Source organism: Geotrypetes seraphini, chromosome 8, assembly GCF_902459505.1.
Source record: "Geotrypetes seraphini chromosome 8, aGeoSer1.1, whole genome shotgun sequence".
In the NCBI taxonomy this organism is placed as follows: domain Eukaryota; kingdom Metazoa; phylum Chordata; class Amphibia; order Gymnophiona; family Dermophiidae; genus Geotrypetes; species Geotrypetes seraphini.
In genome coordinates, this window is record NC_047091.1 from 103,427,838 (window position 1) to 103,450,715 (window position 22,878).

The 22,878-nt window shown below is 41.5% G+C and overlaps 1 protein-coding gene across 1 annotated transcript in view; it reads right to left on the minus strand.

Annotated features, from left to right (window-relative positions):
* Positions 1–22,878, minus strand: part of COMP (cartilage oligomeric matrix protein) — a 97,584-nt gene that overhangs the window by 36,387 nt on the left and 38,319 nt on the right. Inside the window, exons 6-14 of the mRNA XM_033956119.1 lie at positions 18,522–18,596; positions 16,988–17,140; positions 12,835–12,939; positions 12,519–12,626; positions 11,074–11,233; positions 8,829–8,947; positions 3,422–3,474; positions 2,486–2,679; positions 1,315–1,493 (exon numbers count right to left, since the gene is read on the minus strand). Of these exons, the coding sequence (XP_033812010.1) occupies positions 1,315–1,493; positions 2,486–2,679; positions 3,422–3,474; positions 8,829–8,947; positions 11,074–11,233; positions 12,519–12,626; positions 12,835–12,939; positions 16,988–17,140; positions 18,522–18,596 (1,146 nt within the window). The remainder of the gene's footprint in view (positions 1–1,314; positions 1,494–2,485; positions 2,680–3,421; positions 3,475–8,828; positions 8,948–11,073; positions 11,234–12,518; positions 12,627–12,834; positions 12,940–16,987; positions 17,141–18,521; positions 18,597–22,878) is intronic.

Here is a 22,878-nt window from a genome sequence, read left to right on the forward strand (position 1 = left end):
TATGCTTCGCTAGGTGCTGTGGAGGTAGGTGTTAGTACATTAGGCCAGGTTTTACCAGACCTAATTTACTGGAGCCTGTTTACCATGCCTATTTCTCTGCCCCTAACCGCACATACTTTTCAGGTAGGGATCCTAAACTTAGGCGTCACCAGGTGCTGTACAGAACTTGTAATATAATTTTTTTTTTAAAATTTTGTCAATTAACTTTAATGGCATGGTCAGTTACCACACCATTTAAGCTAATTAGCATAATATGGTTTGCGCACAGATTTTAATTAAACATTGCTAGGTGTCCACAATTAGGGTGCCTAGCGGTGCCTAATTTATAGAATCTGACCCTAAATGCCTTGATTCACCTAACAAAGGTGGTAGGGACTAAACCCATCACATGATTTGTCTGAGATCAATACTGAGAAAAGCAATAAGGCCAAATGTTGGAGATGATGAGATGGAGGAGGATCTACAGAAACAAATGGGCTAACTGCTAGATTTGCTAGATTTGTTCTGCTGGTGACAATGCACAATGTCCAATTCTGTCCAGGTTTAACCACAAAGCTCTCAGTATGTGCTCAGGCACTAACTCCGAGAAGTATTAAAGCTACAATCCCAGGCTCTTATATGTAAGGACATGGCCAGTGCTGATTTTACTATCCTGTCATAGGCTTAGAATTTTGAATAAGCGATTAATCAAATTTATTTATTTATTTATTTTTTTTGTATAAATATTTTTTATTCTTTTTTTTTAAATTCTTACATCAAGTGAAATACTAATTATAATAAACTTGAAACTTGATAGAACCTGTGTCAGCTTCCTTCTTTTCACCCACTGCAGTCAGAGTGGAAGGTGGAGGCTGTTCTTGGCCCCAACCCATATTATTTTTGTACAGAAAATTATCATTGGACCTGGAGATTCAAACACAATTATTGGCAAACCGGCTGAATCTGAACCAAAGTTCTTTGATGACAAAAAGCCAAAGCATTGACCTAGTGCTAGAGAATGACATGGTGACAGAGTTCATCACCATTCCTGTTCCCGTGGGAAACCATCCTATATCATTCTTTAGTTAGTTTCCCACTCTTATCCGTGGGGGACAGGAACGGTGATGAATTCTGTCACCGTGTCATTCTCTACCTAGTTGTACAATTTCAATGGTGGTCCCAATTACTTATAATTCAAAGCTATTAAAGCCTCGGCACTTTTTCAAGAAAAAAAAGCTGGCATTTGATATTATGCCTTGTTGAGAATATAAGGGGTGTTCTTATGCACGTTGTATCCTTTTCTACATCTATACCTAAAAGAGGATTCTATAATACCTGATTAAGAACAATCCAGTTGGGATCAATTTGGGCATCTCCCTCAGGATCCAGGACAACAGTCTGATATGCTCTGAAGTCAGTCAGCGTGATCTCAGCATTCTCTGGACAAACATCGATTCTATCAATCACCAAATCCTTGTCAAAGTCACCCTGACATGCGTTTCCGATGCCATCACCTGCCAAAGTAGGGATAGGAAGATAAAGATGAACATTAATATTAAAAAGGGCAGTATGCATAGAGTCCTGGCTACAGGTCCTAAAGTTTTCTCTGGAGTTTGAGTGAGATTTGGAGAGCTCTATGGCTGTTTAAAAATAAGTATACATATATTATAAACCATTAAAAGATCAAAAAGGACTGTAGATTTTAAGTTATACTTATTAAATCAACAATTAATATTTAGACACAAAAGCACATATATAGCGCTTCAAATCATCGGTGCATTTCATCTTTATAATACAGCCTCTTTGTTGGTTTTGAGTATCAAAATGGCTTGTGGACTTTTCTAGTAAAAATATATGTATCTCATACCATAAAATTAAGAGTTTTATATATTTAGATTATTAAAATAGTGAATGAGCTTTTAGATTATTTAAATAGTGAAAGAAATAAAATTGGACAGTATTTAAATAGTAAGATTTATGTATTTTAGAAAGTAGCAGATTAATAAAAAGTAATTAATTAATTTGGTAGGGAGGTGGGGCTCAAGCCGGTGATGTTATAAGGAGGCAAGAGAAAAGATGGTTTCTTTCTCTTGAAGAAATCCCAGTATGGGAAGATATACTCCATAATCTGAGGCTTGTCCCTGCAAAATTTAAATCTAAATATCAATTATTTATTTAATGAGTATAACTTATAGTCTACAGTCCTTTTTGATCTTTTAATGGTTTATAATATATGTATATTTAATTAATAGACAACCATTTAAATTTTTGTTTTTTGTTTAACAATAAGATAACGATCATTCTATTCCCTGTTGTCATGAGCTGTAGCTATTGTTAATAAGGAGCTAAATGCCTGCCAAGAGAGGATAAGTGCTAGGGTGACATAATAAAGTACCAGGGGACTTTGTACAGCCACTCAGCTCATTACTGTAATCTTATATCTTTAAGCACTGTCACCCTAGTCTTCTCTTTTTTTTGTATATCCCTTCTGTTTTTCAGGGTTTACCGTCTGTATCTTCCTGCCCTGGATTTCGCACAAGCCTGCAGTTATCTGGACCAGGAGGTGCGTAGTCTGGAATCCCATCGTTGTCATCATCATCATCACATTCATCTCCAAGCCCATCTCGGTCAGTGTCCAGCTGGCCGCTGTTGATCACCATTGGGCAGTTGTCCCGTGTATCCTGATGGCCATCCCCATCACTGCAGACAAAAAAGATTGGGGAATGATCTTATTTTCGGGTCAGATTATTAAGGCTTGTTCTCTCTACTCTGTGTAACACTGAATTAGTGAAGCAGAAAGAAAATAGCTGTGGGCGGCACTGAAACATTATACTACCATTGCTCACCTAATGTCCATCAATTCATGAAAGGCAACCTATCAGCAGTTTCAATTCTTTTCACAATCTAGAATTATTTCTCACCTTATTTTTTGGGTTTCGTTACTTACTGTTTTGAGCATAATGAAGCATTTTATTGTATGACATGCAAAACACTGGTTCCTAATTCTATCTTAGAAGTCTGGTGTTCCAGGTAGCCTGTGGATCCCAAATTTGTCTAATGCAGATTCATGGTAGCTATCCAGAAAACCTTCCTGGAGACATGCTTCCAATACTGAATTTGGAAATGTTGATCTCTTCAGAACTACAAGGACTAGACTTCTTCAGTAGGATTCGACTCATAGTTCACGGTCAGGAAAAGGATGCCTAGTTCAATAGCTCATTGGTCTAGCATAGCACTTTGTATGTTTAGGCTAGTTTTATCAGAATGATATTAAAAGTCATCTTTCTCTGGTTTGTGATACACAGACTCCCAGAAGTAACACAATAGCCATTTGCATTTCTACTGAATGCACTTTTGACTGAAGCACATAATGGCAGAGATAATATGGTCATGGAAAAAGCTGAAGTGAAATATAAGACATTAATAAATCAGTCCTTGTTACCTGTCCTGATTGGTGTCACATGGATCCCCTACCAGATCATGGTCTGCATCTAGCTAGTGAGAAAATAAAGAACACAGAAATACATTAATTTAAAGCAGATAGTGACATATTTTGGCCATGATCAGTGTTTTACCTGTTAATGGTTAGGACGCTTTATTTTTAAATATTTTAAGGCAGCAGAAGTTATGGGTTTTATAATTAACCTTAGAGTAAAAGCTGTAATAAATCAAACTGCAATGAAATGGGAACTGCTATAGATTCTTTAATGATGCAGTCGCTAAAGAATTATGTTTTCCACTTAAAGCTTGGAAACTTGGAAACGGGTATTCATGTAGGTTTCCAGATGTCAACAATTAATAGTGCCAGATCCTACTGGACTTCAGTGAATGAGCCAAAGTTGTGGAACTCAACTTGCTCCTGTCTTGTTATTGGGATATCCGTAATGAATCTACAGCATGCATGTAAATATCTCGTGCATATATTGTATTTGCTGGTGTATAAGATGTACTTTTTTCCCCTCAAAATATGCTTAAAATATGGAGTAAGTCTTATGCGCCAGTAATCAAAATTATGAGTTGAAATTTCGGTCAGTTTAAAACTTCTGGTTTATATTAATATACCATTACATTGTTTCTGCTCTCTCTTGGATGCTGCAAGGTCTCACAAGTATGCATTGTACATGCGTGTCATGTTGTTTCTGGGTTTTAAGGATGAAGATTAAAAGGTACCGAACTACAGTGTTCCCTAGTTACATTTCTTGTAGACATAAATAACTATAAAATTAGTACAGAATCATTATGGAAATTCATGAAACAATATAGAAAAAAAACACGATACATTACAGAGATTATGAAACCAGGTTGAGAACCTTGAAGAAGAAGCATAGAATATCAGTGTTTCTCAACCTAGACCTGGGACCTCCCTGTATGTTTTCTAGGCTAGTTACAAGAGGTTACGTATATTGTATTATTTCAGCATTTTTATTACCCATTCTTCCAAAATTTACATGGAACATGGTATGAGATTAACAATATAAAATGCACTTGAGAATCGAATTGTTTAATTTGTTAAATTTTAAATACTGTTCAAAAAATACACTACATGGCTCATAATCAAAATTTAAACATGACTAAAAACCCGCCCAAACTTGAACGACCTAAAAGGCAGGTCGTCTAAGTGCTGGCAATCAAACCTATTTTTTTGACGTATTCAGGGACTTTTTAGGCCTCTGAATGCCTCTGTGCGCTCAGAGCTGAAAGGGGCGTATTTGGAGGAGTGGTTGGGGTGGGATGTGAGCTGACCTAGACTTAGTCATCCTGAGGGGATAATTGAATGTTTTACTAGACTTCCTGGATGGAACTTATACGTTATGACTTAGATGATGTAAAAGCAGGTATAAGTGCCCCAAAAATATTCAAAGTGACCAAATAAGCACTGCAGAGACAGAGTAAAGACCCCCATATGCTCCCCCAGTGTTCACTGACCTCCTCACATCCCTACAAAGGTCGAAATAAAAACGTACATACCTGCCTCCAGAATATCAGCACCTAGTATAGGAAAGCCTATTAGAACTGCATATAGTGAACCATAGAGAGGAGGACCCAGGCCCATAAGCCACTCTAACCACTACATGTGGGAGGAACATGTGCATCCACCAAAACCCTACTCTCCTGCTATATAGGGTGGCACCTGCAACCAAAAGGGCTACTGGAGTTGTAGACAAGTGGTGTTTTGGGGGGCTCACCATAACCTTTAAGGGAGTTCTGGTGAGATATTTATGTGGCACCCTTTTTGTGAAGTTTACAGCAGTGCCCAGTAAGGTGCCCCACTGCTCTGTTGCCATGTCTGGGTGGCCAGTCCATCACAATGCTGGCCCTTCCTATGTCCAAAAGGTCTTGTTCTGGGCGTTTGGGACTTGGACGAAATTTTGGTTGAAAATGTAGTATAAAGATAGATGACCTGGCGGTCTGGGCGAACAATAGCCTGGATGTCCAGATAGCCGATTCTCAAAAAAAAAAAAAAAAAAAAAATTGGACATATTTTTTGAGAATGGACACTTTCCCGCTGCTGACTTTGGGCGTCTAGTGCCATACGTCCGAATCAGACTTAGACTCATCTTTTGATTATGCCCCGCCACTTATATACATTTGGGCTTAGTACTGTATATTTTAGCTATCCTGAAAACCAGATCAGTTGCAGTTAGTTCTTAAGGATTGGAGTTGTCACTAGCCCAGTAATTTCCAAATCTGATCCTGGAGACACTCAGCTAGGGTGCCTCATCCAGTCGGGTTTTCAGGATTTTCCCAACAAATATGCATTGAAAGCAGTGCATGCACATAGATCTCATGCATATTCATTGGGGAAATCCTGAAAACCCGACTGGATTGCGGCTCTCAAGAAAGGACTTTGAGATCCCTGCTCTAGGACTAGGTTTGATAACACAGCACTAGCTAATGGCTTCCTTTGCGAACTAGAAATGCTGGATTAAAGAAAATGCAATAAATAAAGGAAGATGGCAAGGAGTAAGGCAAGGGCATACATGGAAAGAAGAAACAGAAGATTAATTTAAAAAAGGGAGGCTGAAGAGTGAATTAGATAGCTCAAAGAACTGGTAAAGGTTTGTCAGTCTCTACCCACCAGTTCAATCCAACTCAGGTTTGCAGAGGCTAAAAGTCATTACTGTCCAAAAGTCATTTAGTGGTCTATATTGGAAGGAGTAAGTGTGTTTGTGTGTGTGTGTGGAGGGGGGGGGTTCCCCAGGCTAGTTTTGCCATGATTTGGCATTAATCAGCACTCTTATTGACAGCCTTAAAAGAGGAGCTAAAGCTTGCCCAAATTCCCCCTTTCTTTCCTTCCCACCTACTTGCCCAGGACTTAAACTCTGAACCTCATGGAGCCTGCTCACCCCATGGATCCTGAAGACTTCAATGGGATCCATGAGGTGTAAAGGATTTAAAACAAGGATCTGTGGGGTGAGCAGAATTCATGAGGTCTGCAGGAGTTGAAAAATGAGGATCCTTGAGGACCCCTTGCCACGGCTGCTTTCTTTTTGAAGCCATGCACTTTTAGTTCTATGGGTCCGTGGGATCCTTATTTTAACTTCTACCCTTGATGACTGCATGTCTGTTTGTGGTTGGGATTGTTGGTGCTGAATACTGCATAAATTGCCTGCTGTCTCATCATCTGTGATGCACATATCCCAAAGCTAACATATACCAGGTAATACATTTTTTTAAAAAACCCCTCTTTTTTTCCATCTTTGTGTCTGCACATTTTATTTTTCCATCATGTTGATCAACACTAACAGAAAACTATGTATTTCATACACACAGAACACAGAAACACCTTCGCCCAGTCTGGAATAAGTAATCACAAACTAACCCCCCCCCCCCAACCTTTTACAATAGCACAGAAGAGGTTTTCAATGCTGTCTGGTGCTACAAACCTCTTCTGCGCTTTTGTAAAAGAGGTGGGGGTGGGGGATAAAAATAGGACTATATATATATACAAAAACAGAACCATAAAGAAGCCAGGCTCTGCATACAATGCAACAACACAGAAACTATGGTGTATGTCCCCTAATACTATACAAAATATAAAGATAGCAGATGTAAATTTGAAAAAAAGAGAAATAACAAATCACTTTACAAATTAACAAATAAAAATAAAACAAAAAATGGAAAATAAGATAATACCATTTTAATGGACCAATACATTTTTTAATTAGCTTTCAGAAGTCTAAATCTCTTTCCTTGGTTCAGAAAAGTATACTGCTGTTACAGTATCCTGTCCCGACCTGAGGAAGTTAATAAAAAATGTATTAAAATTAGTCCAGTAAAAGGATCATCTTGTTTCCATTATCTATTTATAAACATTTATCACTACAGCTACAATACTATTTTATCCTAAAGCAAAAAAAATAAATAAAATAGACATTTTTTTCTACCTTTGTCATTTGGTTTCTGCTTTCCTCATCTTCTCTTTCTCTTCCTTCCATCCATCCATCTGCTCTCTTTCTATGTCCCTTCCAGAAATTATCTGCCTCCCCCTTCCATCCCTCCTCCCCCCATTGGTCTGGCATCCATCTTCTTCCCTCTGTTTACCCAATGGTCTGGCATTTTTTTCCTTCTATCTTTCCTTACTTCCCCCCTGTGGTTTTGTTTTTTGGGTTTTTGGGGGGGGGGTTTCATCTCTCTCTTCTCATTTCTTCTGCTCAGATTTAGTATCTCTGTCTCCTTCCCCTTTCCCCCCATGCTCCGGCATCTCTCTCTTCCCTTTCCTTTTCTTCCCTGGTCTTCCTTCTCCTGCCTTCCTGCCTCTGTCTAAATTAAATTCTGACTATCCAGTCCTCAGTTTCACTTTTTTCACTGTCTACCCACAGCTTGTCATCCCTTTCCTTCATCCCTCCAATATCTAACTCTATCCTCTTTCCCCCATCCAGCATATGCCCTTTTTCTTTATCCCCTCCTTTCATCCAGTATGTGTTCGCTTTCTCCACTTCCACTCAGCATCTGCACCCACTCTCTCCCCTCCCAACTGACATCCAATGTCTGCCCTCTTCTCTCTCTCCCTTCACCCCACTTCTATCATCTGCCCTCTTCTTTCTCTCTCTCCATCCCAATTCCATCAAGTTATCCTGCACCCTCATCTCCCCACCGCTGCTGCTTTCTCACACGCTCCTGACAAGATAAAGCTCAAGCACCACTTAACCTCTTCCCCTTGTTGGCCCATCTCCCTCTCTTCCCTTCCCTTCCCCTCACCTTCACAGTCACCTTTCAGTTTCAAAATGAGCATTTTCTTTTTCATATAGGTCCCAGCGCAGCGGCCATTCTAAGTTGCATGCAGCTGCTTGGCACAAAAGCTTCCCCTCTGATGCGAGCCGCCTAGGCAGAAACAGGAAGCTGCATCAGAAAGGAAGCTTTGGGCCAAGCAGCCACTTGCAACTTGAGATAATGGATGCCACGCTGGGACCCATCTGAAAAAGAAAAGCTAATTTTGAAACTGAAAGGCAACCGCGAAGGTGAAGGGAAAGGAGGGAGATGGGATAACAAGGGGAAGAAATGCCCAGACCATGGGGCCCCCTGGAGCTGTGGGGCCCATGGCAGCTGCCCTATTTGCCCTCCCCTAATGCCGGCCTTGGCCATAGCATCACACTGGCAGGCTCCCCTGATGTTTTTGGGCCCGTGGCACGTGCCTGCTGGGCCTACCTTTTAATCGGGCCCTGTGTAGAGATGATCCTTCCAGAGCAGAGCTGTTATACATTGGAAGGAAGGGGGAGGGAGGGAGCACACACTACTGATGCCTATGAGGCTTCTGTTCTACAGATACATGGAAAGACAAGTGCCAAAATCACTACAATGAATTAAAACATAAGAAAAATGATAGTGAGTGAAGTTCCACTGTGTACCTGGTCAGGGTTGCTGATGGATGGGCAGCTATCACATACATCTCCCACTCCATCCCCATCAGTATCTTTTTGGTCTGGGTTAGGAATCTTTCTGCAGTTGTCCGCTAAATTCTTAATTGCTGCCAGAGAAAAGGAGCTCAGTAAGGTTAGGTGTCAAGGACAGATGCCTTCTGTGATGTAACCCAGGTATTTCCATAACTGATTGTCTAAGTTAATTTGCACAAACCTCAAATATTACCTGCTCCTGATAGCAAAGGGCAATACATGCTTGGAGCATGCCATGATGACTTCTGGGACTGGATGCAATGCAAAGAAAGGAAGGAACAATCTCCACAAGTCACAAGAAAGCAACTGATCAGTGGAGATAACCAAAGACCAAAGTATAGCTAAGAGAGTTGCTTACAATTTTTAAAACAGTTGCAACATTCAGCACTTCACCTCCACATTGGTCTTTGGTTATCTCTGCTGTTTCGCTGCTGTATGATGATGACGACTTCTAGGCCATGAGGGGGTGAGAGCTGTGATCACAGCACATGATTATAGAAGCCCAAGCAGATGTTCAGAGTTTTGAAAAAATAGTCAACCTTTGAAATGCATCTTAATCAGGGGTAGGCAAACTATCCAAAATCAGTCCACTCCTCACCGGAAATTTAACACAATCACTCACCTGCCAACACTAATTCCATAGACACACTTGTGACATCATTAAAAGCCTTAAGGGAAGAAAGTTATTAATATGAGCTCCTTTTAAGACATGTTATTTTACTATTTAAGCCCCGTTGTTAGTAATTAAGTCTTACAGCATAAAATGGGACCTGTGCTAAAATATGTCTGAATAGTAGCCCAAGTTAATATTTTCTCTTCTAAAGGTCTGCCTTTAATGAAGTGTAGATATACTCACATTATGAAAGGTAGACATTTTGGGTGTTCAGTAATGATGTTATAAGAACCACCAAGGCGTTAGTAGTAACTGACCAAAGGCAGGGTTACCAGACATCCAGGCAAACCTGGACATGTCCTCTTTTTAGAGGACTGTCCGAGCTCCCGGATGGACTTTCCAAAACTTGGCATTTGTCCGGGTTTTGGAAAGCCCCTACAAGCTTCGGCCGTATCCACGCATGCTCCAGGTCCTCCAGATGCAGCCAGAGCTCATCGCAAAGAGAGGAAGCTTTCTGAGGGTGGGGCTGGAGGGCAGAATTAGGTGGGGCTAAAGGCAAAACAGTGCAGGGCTGGGGCAGAATGGGGCAGGACTAGATGTGGAACAGGGCGGGGTTATGTGTCTGGCATTTTCTTTTTTTAAATATGGTAACCCTAACCAAAGGTAATTGCAGGATTTTTGTTTATATTTTGACTAGCCAACAGGGAATTTCACCTTTGGTAACCAATGCTGCAAGGACCACAGAAAAGTCCTTGTATGAAGTATTTGAGATGATGGTTTATATTTCTAAAATAAAAGGTAACTCCCACTGAAGATCCAGATACCAAGTGGTCCAGTTACTGTATTTTATTGTGTCAATCTCTTGAGACCTCTACCCCCCATCCCTTCCCACCTAAGACCTAATCTAATAGGGTTGTAAAAGGGACTGCTTCCCTTTATTCAGACCTCTACCCTCACCAGCATCCCAATCCAATCATGGTGCCCAGTATATGGCCTATGGGCCAAAGCTTTTCCCTACCTCAATCTAAGTTGTGTTTTCCCATCTGATCTTGGCCTGACCCACACTGACCTCTTACTTTTCTATGAAAACTGCTGAGAAGGACATTTCATCTTCATTGTAGAGAACTGGGGTATCACATTTTTGATTGGAATAATTAAAGATTTGTCTTGGTTTCTACAGCTAGTGGAAGTCCTTGAGATAACTGATTGCATTACTTTTATTGTGTTGTCTTCATACTCTGCTTTTCAAATAAATTTTGGTTAGAGAGGAATAAAACGAGTCAGCATCAATCCATACTTCCTTCTCAACTACATACATTTCTAATGTTAAAATAGGATTTGGCCATATGTATGGATTAGGAAAACAAAGGCTAATCCTTTATTTGGTATTGTTGTTCAGAAGCAACATGTGCTTTCTATGGCTTTTATGGGAGATCTGCATCTTCAAATGCCTGTTACTTGGCACTGTTGCTCTCGTTTAAAATCAAGTTACTTAAAACATCCATTTCACTATCTGCCAATTAAAGGGCTAAGGCTATCATTGAGAAAAGTGAAAAAGCTGTCCAGTGGTCAGCTTGAGAATCTTACAGTCTCCATCCATGTCATCATCGCATGCATCGCCCTTTCCATCCCCGTCGGTGTCCAGTTGGTCATCATTTTTATCAACACGACAGTTGTCGCAGGCATCTCCCAAATTATCCTGATCAGAATTCTTCTGAGCCACATTATGCACCAAGATACAATTATCCTGCCACAAATCAAAAAGGTCAAGTTATTCAATTCAATATCTGAATAGTAAGAAAGTCAGAGATCAAACACAGCAACTTGCTGAGGGCTGTATATCACATATTTTCTAATGTATGATTTATAGAGTTGATCAGAAGTGAGCTGCTATTCCCCTATTTTGCTTATAAGAACATAAGAACATAAGAAGTTGCCTCCGCTGAGGCAGACCAGAGGTCCATCTCGCCCAGCGGTCCGCTCCCGCGGCGGCCCATCAGGCCCATTGCCTAAGCAATGGTCCCAGACTATCCCTATAACCTACCGCTACTCTTATCTGTACCCCTCAATTCCTTTATCCTCTAGGAACCTATCCAAACCTTCTTTGAAGCCTTGTAACGTGCTCCGGCCTATCACAGCCTCCGGAAGCGCGTTCCATGTGTCCACCACCCTCTGGGTGAAAAAGAACTTTCTGGCATTTGTTTTAAACCTGTCTCCTTTTAGTTTTTCCGAGTGCCCCCTTGTACTTGTGGTTCCCCGTAATCTGAAAAATCTGTCCCTGTCTACTTTTTCTATACCCTTATGTATGTATTAATATTAAAGAAACCTCACTAAAAGGTTTGCGTTCATATGGCATATCTAGGATTATAGCAGGAGCATCTGTATGGGGTTGTAGGGTTGCCATTTGATCCAGATCAGCCTTGACATGCTGGTGCAGATCTGGTTCTGTACCAATTATATTAATGCAACTTTAATTCTTGCTTTCTTGAGAAAATTGGAACTTCAACCTCAAAGATGCCAGATAGACAAACCCAGGTTGTGGTGCCACCTACAAGAACTTATTTAGGTCAACAGAGAGGTGGTGTCTGGATGTTGTAACAATAACATACCATAACATAATATAAAAATTGATTTCTGTACCGCATTACCATTAAGTTCTACGTAATTTTCAAAAATTAAATAAACAGTTGAATAAAAAATTTCAATTCCCTAAAAATTTAGAAAACAAATTTGTTTTCAATTGTTTCCTAAAATGTTGATAAGAAGTAGAGGTCAATATCATTAGGTTAAGGTCTTTATCCTAAGAAGCTGCTTGATAGGAAAAAAGATGTTGATGGTACTTTTTAAAATGGCAGCCTTTAACTAATGGGAAAATGAAAAAAGCATGAGAACTTCAGGAACGCATTGAATTAACAAAAATGAATGATCTATAAGATAGCTGGGTATTAGACCAGTTGAGACTTTATAACAAATACATCCGAACTTAAATTTCACATATTGTCTAAGACATGTAATTTTAGTAATGCACCTACTTGAGCATTTGGTATTCCATCTCCATCAGCATCATCATCGCAGGCATCTCCTATCCCATCCTGGTCAGCATCCTCCTGGCCTGAATTTGGCACTGTCACACAGTTATCCTGAAAGACATATATAAGGCTGAACAGTAAGCTCTGATGTGCCAAGATGCAGGCACTCCTAAGTTTGCCACGTTACCCCAATCAACCCAAAAAGATTGAGCAGTTTTAGTGTTGCCTCACTATATGCAGGGATTTGTAGTTTGATTCTATCTCCATGAATGCAATGAGATGACTTGCTATATGATCATTGATCAATATCGGCTCTTACCTTTTTACATCTTCTGTCTGAACACCGCAGTCTTTCATCAGGGAACCCATCAATGTCTGTGTCTTTCCCACAGAAGAATCCATCTCCAGCCCAGCCAATTGCACACTATATCAAGGAAAGAACAGAGGGTTAAATCTTGTATCCTTTAATGTTTAATATTTATAGGATAGAAGGCTCCATTAAAAAAAAAAAAAATTTCACTCCTCTACAAAAACATGTATTTTCCTCTCTTTCTCTCTGATAAAAGTTCCTTTTTGCTTATGCATTTCAATAAATGTTAGCAAAACATCTTTAGGTTACTGGCAATAGACTAAGCTATTGCTGGTTTTGATCTCTTTTTTTCTATGAGTTTGTAGTTCCTTCTCATATTGAGACCTGCACTTCAGATCTGTAGATGCAAAGGGGCATTCCCTGGAATGACAGGCCAGTGGTTCACAAACCTGTCCTGGGGGACCATCAAATGCTGGTACACAAGGGGCCTAACTGACCAATTCTTTTTCAAAAAAATATACAAGATACAAAGGGGCAAATTCTGTAAAGGATGTCTAATTTTAGGCATCCACAATATGGATGTCCATTGACTTAGGTATCCAAAGTGGATAAAATGCCCAATTAATGACTTTAACAAGTATTAATTGGAACTTAGATGTACAAATTCTGAATCAACCTGGAGTCCTCTTTAGCCCAAAAATAAAAGCCCCGTTCATCTATATACAGATACCTCAAGAATGCCTACGGGACACCTAAGTCGCGTCCACCTAACTTGTGCCCAACTAAAGCTCAAAAGACCTAGTTTTAGAATTGACATATGATTTAATGGCTGAGTGTGTGGCACAGTGGTTAGAGCTACAGCCTTAGCAGCCTGACGCTGTTGATTTAAATCCCCCACTGCTCCTTGTGACCCTGGGTAACTGAAACAGAAGAGAAATATGATAAAGGAGCCAAATGTAAATACCACATAGGATATAAGTGGTATATAAATAATTAAAAGATAATTGACTGCATTTATTGAGTCACAATAACTGTCATGTACCTTTTCTTTTATTTGACTTCTTTACACATCCAGGGTGGGTGGGGGGAGGGGAATATATTAGTGTTTGCTATACTTAATTATCTATATTATTGAAATTAATATGTACTTCTTTTATTAGTTATGGGGAGGAGGGGGAGAAAATGATTGTTTTTTGAATTATTTGTGTATTTAAAGTGCGTTCTGTGTAGCGTTTATGTATAAATTAATTGTATTGCAATGTTAATATTTGAAAATTAATAAAGATTTATAAAAAAATTTTTTAAAAAGATAATAAAATATAATAGTGGTGCAAGCATTTTACTGTATACAATGTTACAAAACAGCATAAAATTGCCATTCTAATGATATCATAACGCTAACACACTATAACGTTATAGATGTTATTAGAACGTCTATGTAATGCCTAAAAGGTGATTCTGTAAAGGATGTCTAACAATATAGACACACTTAGATTCGCTCAGCACTGCTGAGCACAATTTTCTATAGTGCATCTATGCATTATAGAATGGCGCTCAGCATTCTGCTGTTGGATGTCTAAACAACGCCTAATTTTTAGATGTCCTTTACAGAATCTGGCCCCAAATGCACAAATATATCCCAGAGAGAGAAATATGAGCTATTTTATAGTGTTTTCTTCCCCTTAACTGTATCCATGACATCCTGTTTGTCTGTCTTGCCTGTTTAGATTGTAAGCTCTTTCGGGAAGGGACTGTTTTCTTACTCTTTGTGATTCTGTGCAGCACTGCGTGTGTATGGTAGTGCTATAGAAATAATTAATAATAGTAGTAGTAATATATAATATTTTTTGTGTGGACAGGGTATCCTTAGTGTGACATTAATAGCCAGTTGGGTTTTCAGGATATCTCTAATGAATAAGCATGAGACTGATTTGCATGCATGTCACTTCCATTAGATGAAAATCTCTCTTCTAAATATTAATTAAGGATATCCTGAAAATCCAGCTGGCTGGTAGTCCCCCAGGATAGGTCTGAGAGCCATTGACTACTACGCTAGACTTCAAGAGACGATGGGAGAAGCAGATGGGGTCGCTACAGAGGTATAATAGAGGATAGTTTCTCGAGGGTGGGAGGGATCTTGATTGGGCAGACTTGAGCCGCCGGTCCTTTTCTGCCGTCATATTCTATGTTTCTATGTTTCTACAACCATGGTCCTTGAGGGCCACAATCCAATTGGGTTTGCATGATTTCCACAATAAACATGCATACGATCTGGATATCTTGAAAACATTACTGAGTTGTGACCCTCGAAGACTGTGGTTGGCTGGCTGGTGATCTGGAAACTGGTAAGTCTCCAGAAAGGAGAATTCTTTCTTCCTTCATGGTCACCTTCTTAAAGTATCAGCATAACATGACATAAAATCAACTTCTAGATCGCATAACCTTGCAGATCTATGTGGTTTACAAAAGATTACATCAACTTACAACCGAGTGGTCATCATGGAATTTAATTACCCAAAAAACTAGAGAATAAGTAAGTTTTCAGACGTTTTCTAAATTCCAGATATGAGAAAGACATAAAAGATAATTGTTTGAATTCTTTATCCCAACTGACAGCACTAGCTAGATGGCTCAAAATATCAACCTGGCTTGTCTTAGCTCTGTTGCTATTTCTGTTTAATCCATCGTAAGTATTTTTAAAAAAACTTTTCTCAGAAGTAAGTCTGCATTAGTGAAGGTATACATCTTTTAGTTAGAAAAGGGATAAAAATGGTCTTAAGGAGAGGAAGTTAATCAATTTGTATCCTATCCTTCTGGTAATTATAAGCAGCTTGTTCAAATGGTAGTGCTGTCTAGTCTTGATTACTGCAATTTAGTATTCTTGGGTATTTCTTCTTGTACCATACATGCTTTACATGTAACTCAGAATTTGATCATACATGCTTTGTTTGGGATAACAAAACGTGATCATATTTTATCATACTGGGGTCCTTTTATTAAGCCGCACTAACCAATTTAGCACGCAATAAATGCTAAGGTATCCATTATATTCTATGGGTGGCTTAGCATTTAGTGTCTTCTAATATTTAGTGCGCACTAAATCGGTTAGTGCGCCTTAATAATGTTGCACTCTATTGGCTGAAGATGGAATATAGGGTACAATATAAATTATTATTGCTAATCTATTTGAGTATGCATCAACTGGTGCCAAAATATAAATAAAAGACAGATTTTGGTATGTTAAAAACATAAGATAAGCCAATGCTTCTCAACTCTCTCCTGGAGGCATACCTAGGGTTGGCAGATTTCCTCTATGAAAAAAGAGGCCACCTGGGCCTGCCTCGCCCCACCCCAGCCCCGCCCCATTCCACCTCCAGGTCCGCCTCCACAGGACCCTCTCTGAGCTCAGGACTGCATCTGCGCACACACGGACGCTGGCGTAATGACATCACGTGCATGCGTATGATATCATCGCGTCGATGTCCGTGCATGCACCGGCACCCTCCAGATGTGGACCTGAGGTTGGGGACTTCCAAAACCTGGACAAACTGTCGGGTTTTGGAAATCCCTCCAGGCATCCGGAGGACATGACCGTCTGGTAACTCTAGGCATACCTAGCCATTCAGATTCTCAGGATTACCACAATGAGTATGAATAAGTGAATGCTGCATACAATTGGTTTCCAATATATGTAAATTTATCTCATGCATATTCATTGTGGCAAGTGTGAACACCAATCTGGCTAGGTGTGCCTCCAGGAGAAAGTTGAAAAACACTGAAATAAGCCACAATGAATCAGACCAAGGTCTACTGAGCCCAGCATCCAATCTCTGATCACAGTCAGTCTGGGTTACAAATATCCAACCAGCTCCAAAAATAACCTTGATTTCCTGGTAGATTTGTCAGCCGACTCCAGATCATAAAGCTGATCCACTCTGAGTTTTGTTCAATTGCATGCACAAATATCTAATTCTGATTTTGCCCATTGAATTCCTACAGAAAATCAGAATTATCAATCCCTGCATAACCTGGGTTTCCATGATACTAGTAGTTCTTCACTGTGCCCTCATCAAATTCATATAGATAGCAGGTTTTGGATTCTGGGAAACTATTGAGCCTACTGTATTGTAATGTAGTGTGTTAATAGAGGAGATACTCTTACAACACATGAAGTTGTTCCGTCTCGTTCAGTGACACACTCTGCGTTTTCATGGCATGGATTTGTCTTGCCGTTAGAACAGGTCAGCTCTCTTCTGCAGCCAGATGTCTGGTCTCCAACATATCCTGGCTTGCAGGCACCACATCTGTATGATCCCTATGAGCATGCAATGGGTTTTGCAAACATCAGTACAAGAGATGCAGTAGTAATCCCAGGGAAACATTCTATGTGGCAATGGTAGGTAAAGATTGCCCAGTTAGGGTTACCAGATTTTCCATCTGGTAAAAGAGGACACGTGGCCCTGCTCCATCCCTGGGTCCGTCCTGCTCCGCCCCCAGTTCCGCCCCATTCCACCACCCCCCCAAACCCAGCCCCACACATACTTCATCTCTTTGGGCCGGGGTTGGAGTGCATCTGCGCATGCGCAGATGTACTCCAGCCCTGAGCCCAATCTCACCAGCTTTTCAAAACCTGGACAAAGTACTAGGTTTTGAAAAGCCTTCTGGACACCCAGACATGTCCTCTAGAAAACGACATGTCCGTGGAATTCTGGACATCTGGTAACCCTACCCAGTGTCATCCTATGCCCTATCTCACTGCTTAATGCAGCCCCTAATGGCCAGCAGGGTACTTAAGTTTAATGAGAAAGAGTAGGGTATGGTGAGCAAGGGAATCGTCTAAGGTGGGTGTCAAAAGGGGATTTTACTTGCTAGGCCCATCCCTTAGCTCGAGGCTACCCAAACTTGTCCTAGGAATCCCATAGCCAGTTAGGTTTTCATCATATCATTGAATATGCACAAGATAAATTTGTATAAGCTGAGGATTCATTATATGCAAATTTCTCATGCATCTTCATTGTGGATATCCTGTAAATCCAGCTGGCTGGGGGAGGGTGGGGGGAAATACTGTCTTTGTTTCAGCCCTGACAGTGAGAAAAAGGCAGGGAGTGGTATTCAGCCTGTAGTACTCAGCAGTTTTTAAGCCGCTTAGCTGAGCCTGGATCGCCAGATCATAGGGGCCACCCAGAAGCTAACCATGTACTGGTTGCTATTCAGATTGGTACATAGTTATGGCGGATAAAGTTAGGCCAATCTTTTTGCTAGCCTAACTTTATCCACTTACTTAACTGGTTAGTGCACTGAATATCTCTGCTACCTGTTAAATATCAGCTCCTCTCAGGAAGGGTTACCATATGGCTCCATAAAAAGGAGGACGGATTGAGACACCTGAGTTTTACTTTCATTGAAAGCAATGGAAGTAAAACCCGGATGACTCAATCTGTTCTCCTTTTTCTGGAGCCATATGGTAACCCTACTCTCAATCTCTGCCTACAGACCACCCTAGCACTACCTGGACAGTCCTGATGTGGTCAGAGTCAATATTTAGCAGCTCTGGCTGGATAAGTGCTGCTGAAAATTGGTGGCCGAGGCACTGGGACACCATTTATCTGAGCAGGAGCCTTCCCTGCCCACTTAAATGGTTTTGAATATTGGGTCTGTCTGGTGATTCTAGTAGTGAAGAAAATGGACGTGCTTACCCGTGTGTTGGTGCAGATGGAGTTTGCAGTACAGGTGTTACCATTGTTTTCACACTCATTAATATCTGTACACATCTGAAAGAGAAGAGAAATCCCACTGATTAGTGTAATTCATGGTTTACCCTTTCTCCCAGCTGTTGTTTCTCCCCTACAGCTGAAGCTTTTCAGATTTATGCTTTGTTCTGTGCCCTGTCAATGCAGGGTTTACCAGCAGAAGACTCCATGCAATCAAGGGCAAGCTCAATTGTACCTTGCTTTACTTGGTAACACACAAATTTTCAGTTCTTAGTTGTCTAAGAACAACAATAAAAGCAGAGATGACATGCTAGGAGGATTTCTTTTCCAGTCAGATAGATGCAGCTGCCTAACTGCAATGCAGCCAAATAGCTCCTTCATGAAGTTTATTTTTAAAAGTTTCAAGTTTATTTAAAATTTGATAAAAATGCTTATAAAAAATTTCTAAGTGCTTTACATAATAAGTAACATTGGGGGTACAAAACAATCAAACAAGACAATCTTTGGACAGCAACTACCCTGTTTCCCCGAAAATAAGATCTACCCCGAAAATAAGCCCTAGTTGTAGGCAGCCACGCTTCCCCCTGCCCCGCTGCCGAACCGCAAAACCCCCACTGACCCTCCATCCTTCCCTCCCAACTGATCCCCGCCAACCACAACCATAAATACTTTGCTGCAGAGAATCGTCAGGCCAGCAGCACTCACAGGCTGCTTCGCAGCCTTCTCACTGAGGCCGTCTGTGTACTGATGATATCAGTACACAGACAGCCCCAGCAAGAAGGCCACGAAATAGCTTGTGAGTGCTGTTGGCCTGACACTCCTCTGCAGCATGGTATTTATGGTTGTGGTCGGCGGGGATCGGTTGGGAGGGAAGGATGGAGGGTCACTGGTGGTTCAGCTGCGCGGTGGGGGCGGCGGCGGGTGCTCATGGGTTTTGCTGCACAAGTGATAGGAGGGAGGGAAGGATGGAAGCTGGGCAAGGGTTCTGTTGCACAGGGGGATGGAAGGGATGGAGGGATAGAAAGATGCTGCAGAGGGAAGACACAAGGGGATGGGTGAGAGGGAAGGAAAGATGTTGCACATGTGGGGGAAAGCAAAGAGGAAGAATTGGGGTGAAGGAGAGGAAGGGAGAAATGATCATGTACATGAAAATAATATGCCCTACCCGAAAATAAGACCTAGTGCCTTTTTTGGGTCCCAAATGAATATAAGACACTGTCTTATTTTCGGGGAAACATGATAACAGGAACAAGAGGAAAGAGGGGAAGAACTACTACTATTAATTATTTCTATAGAGCTACCAGACGCACACAGCACTGTACAGAGTCATAAAGAGTAAGAAAACAGTCCCTGCTCAAAAGAACTTACAATCTATATATTAAAAGAAAAGTTCACATTAAGGGAAAAAATAATAGGATGGGAACATGAGTAGAAAAATTTCTTATTAAAAAAAAAAGGCTCCATAGATTTACCAAATGGCTCCAGAAAAAGGAGGACGGATTGAGACATCTGGGTTTTACTTCCATTGCTTTAAATGGAAGTAAAACCCCGATGTCTCTATCTGTCCTCCTTTTCTGGAGCCATTTGGTAACTCTATGCATGAACAAATATCCAGCTCTCTTCCTTCTCTTGTTTTCTTTATTATCATTGGAATAGAATGTGTCCTATGAAGTCATGACATTCCTTTCTACATTTTGATTTCTTCAATTTTGTCATTTCTAAACTGCTTTGATGTATTTGTTAAATAAAGCAGTAGAACAAGAGCAATAAACAAACATGTCCAAACCATTTTTAGATCCAAGGGGATTGATAGCCAGCAGTGCTCAATGTTTTGCTGACTGCTGCCGATGTTATGCCCAGAGATTCAATGCTAGGTAATGTCCAGATTCCAACACTGAATTTAAGGGTTTATAGAGCCAGCTACACTATATTCAGTAATTAACCAGCTATGGGGGACCCCATAAAGATAGGACTGCCCAGTGGCATACCAAGGGGGAGGCTGGGGGGGGGGCAGTCCGCCCCGGGTGCACGCCCCAAGGGAGTGCACAGCCGGCTACCCTCCCTATTCTGCCGCTGCTGCCTTTCCTTAATCAGCAGCAGTGGCAGTAAACAGGGGTGTCCCCGGGTGCTCAATGACATTGCTTAGCTTCTGGCCAGCTCCCCTGCTGCAAGCCGCGGGCCTCCGCTCCTCGTGCGATCCGCGGCTGCCTAAACCAATACCCCAAAAGAAGGAGCGAAAGCTAAGAAGATGAACGCTGATTGGCTTTGTTGATAAGAGATTAACGAGGGAGGGGCAAAGTGCGTGAGGGGAAGAGAGATGCAGCGTGAACAGGAGTCACACCTACCGCCCCTTTTCGGAGAAAAGAAGGAACCAGGGAATACAAGGGTGCGTGACAAAAGAGAATGGTAAGAGTAGGGGAAGGATACATGGCATGTGATGAGCTACTGAGTGCACGAACAATTGGAATGGGAAGAGATTTTAATTAAAATTGAGTGCGATTGGATGAGTCAGGGGTCGCTCCGCCCTCTCCTTCCCTATGGACGTCTGAAAGAATGTAGGAAGCAATGGATGGTTTGTCTGGCTGAGTTTCCCTTGTGCTCTTGTAGATACGACAACCGAAGTGCACTGATTTCAGAGCATGACTGTGCAGTATGCATTCCATATAAGCATGCTCTCGCTTGTAAGAATACTCACATTGCATATTCTTATAAAAGGATTCTTATGTCATTCATCGTGGGATATAATTTTATAAAAGAATACCTGTATCTAAGTTGGAGAAAAGGTGCCTTTCTAGAAAAGCAAAATAAGGGCCTATGCGAGAAGATTAGATACCCTACACCAGGGGTGCCCAATAGGTCGATCGCGATTGATCGGTAGATCACCAAGGCAAAGTGAGTCGATCGCGGAGCCCATCCCGGGCTCCGTGATAGACTCACTTTGCCTTGGCAATCAGCCTTCCTCTCCCCGACGTCAATTCTGCCATCGGAGAGGAAGTTCGGGCCAGCCAATCGCTGCCTGGCTGGGCCGGAATTTCCGACGGCAGAATTGATGTCGGGGAGAGGAATGCTGGTCGGCAGGGAAGCAGGGAGAGTTTGGGGTGGCAGCAGCTTTGGGGCCTGTTACCCGATGGTGGCATCAGTGGCTTGTTGGAGGGCAGGAAGAAAGAAAGAAAGGGGGTAGGCAGGGAGACAGAAGGAAAGAAGGGAAACAGAAAAAAAGAAAGGGAGGCAGGGAGAAAGAAAGGGCATGGAGAGAGGAAGAAAAAGTTGGGGGAGGGAATGAGATCTGGAGGAGAGGAAGCATACAAGCAGAAAGAAGGGAAGAAAGATTGGATGCACAGTCAGAAGAAGAAAGTGCAACTAGAGACTCATGAAATCACCAGACAACAAAGGTAGGAAAAATTATTTTATTTTCAATTTAGTGATCAAAATGTGTCTGAATTTATATCTGTTGTCTATATTTTGCACTATGGCCCCCCTTTTACTAAACCACAATAGCAGTTTTTAGCACAGGGAGCCTATGACCGTCGAGAGCAGCGCTGGGCATTCAGCACAGCTCCCTGCAGTAAAAACTGCTATTGTGGTTTAGTAAAAAGGGAGGGGATATATTTGTCTATTTTTGTATGGTTGTTACTGAGGTGACAGTGCATAGTCATCTGCCTTGACCTCTTTGAAAAAAAACCCGGAAAAGGAATGATAATTAACATTTTCTCAGCGTACAGTGTGCTTTGTGTTTTTTTTTATTTTATTGTTGGTAGATCATTTTGACTTGGTCATTTTAAAAGTAGCTCGCAAGCCCAAAAAGTGTGGGCACCCCTGAGCTAGAGTGTTGAAGCTGCATGTTTCTGCCATAAAGGTCATCTCTGACGCAACCGGATGTTGCATCAGAGACAACCTTTACGGCAGCCATATGCAACTATAACGCTCTGGCTGCTGTAAGAAGGCAGTTTAGACATCGCCGGCCACAAGGCAGGGAGGTTTATCAGACCGGGCCTGTTGTCTGGGTGGGGGGGGGGGAAAAAGCGCCACGAAGGTAAGGGGCAGGGAGGGAGAAAGGGAGGGTGGAAGGTGGGGTGGAGAGGAAAACAGGGTAAAACAGAGGGGGGAGAAGGACGCTGAAAGCACATGGGGAAGACAGAGTGGGAAGAAGATGCTGAATGAAAATGGGGAACAGAGAGTGGTGAGAAGACGCTGAAGGGAAATGGGGGAAGAGAGAGTTGGGAGAAGACGCTGGCAGGGAAGAAGACAGAGATGCCAGACTATGAGGGGACTGGAGGGAAGAAGATGGATGCCAGACCAATTTGGAAGGGGGGAGAAAGGGAGAGGCACAGTAACAGAGCAA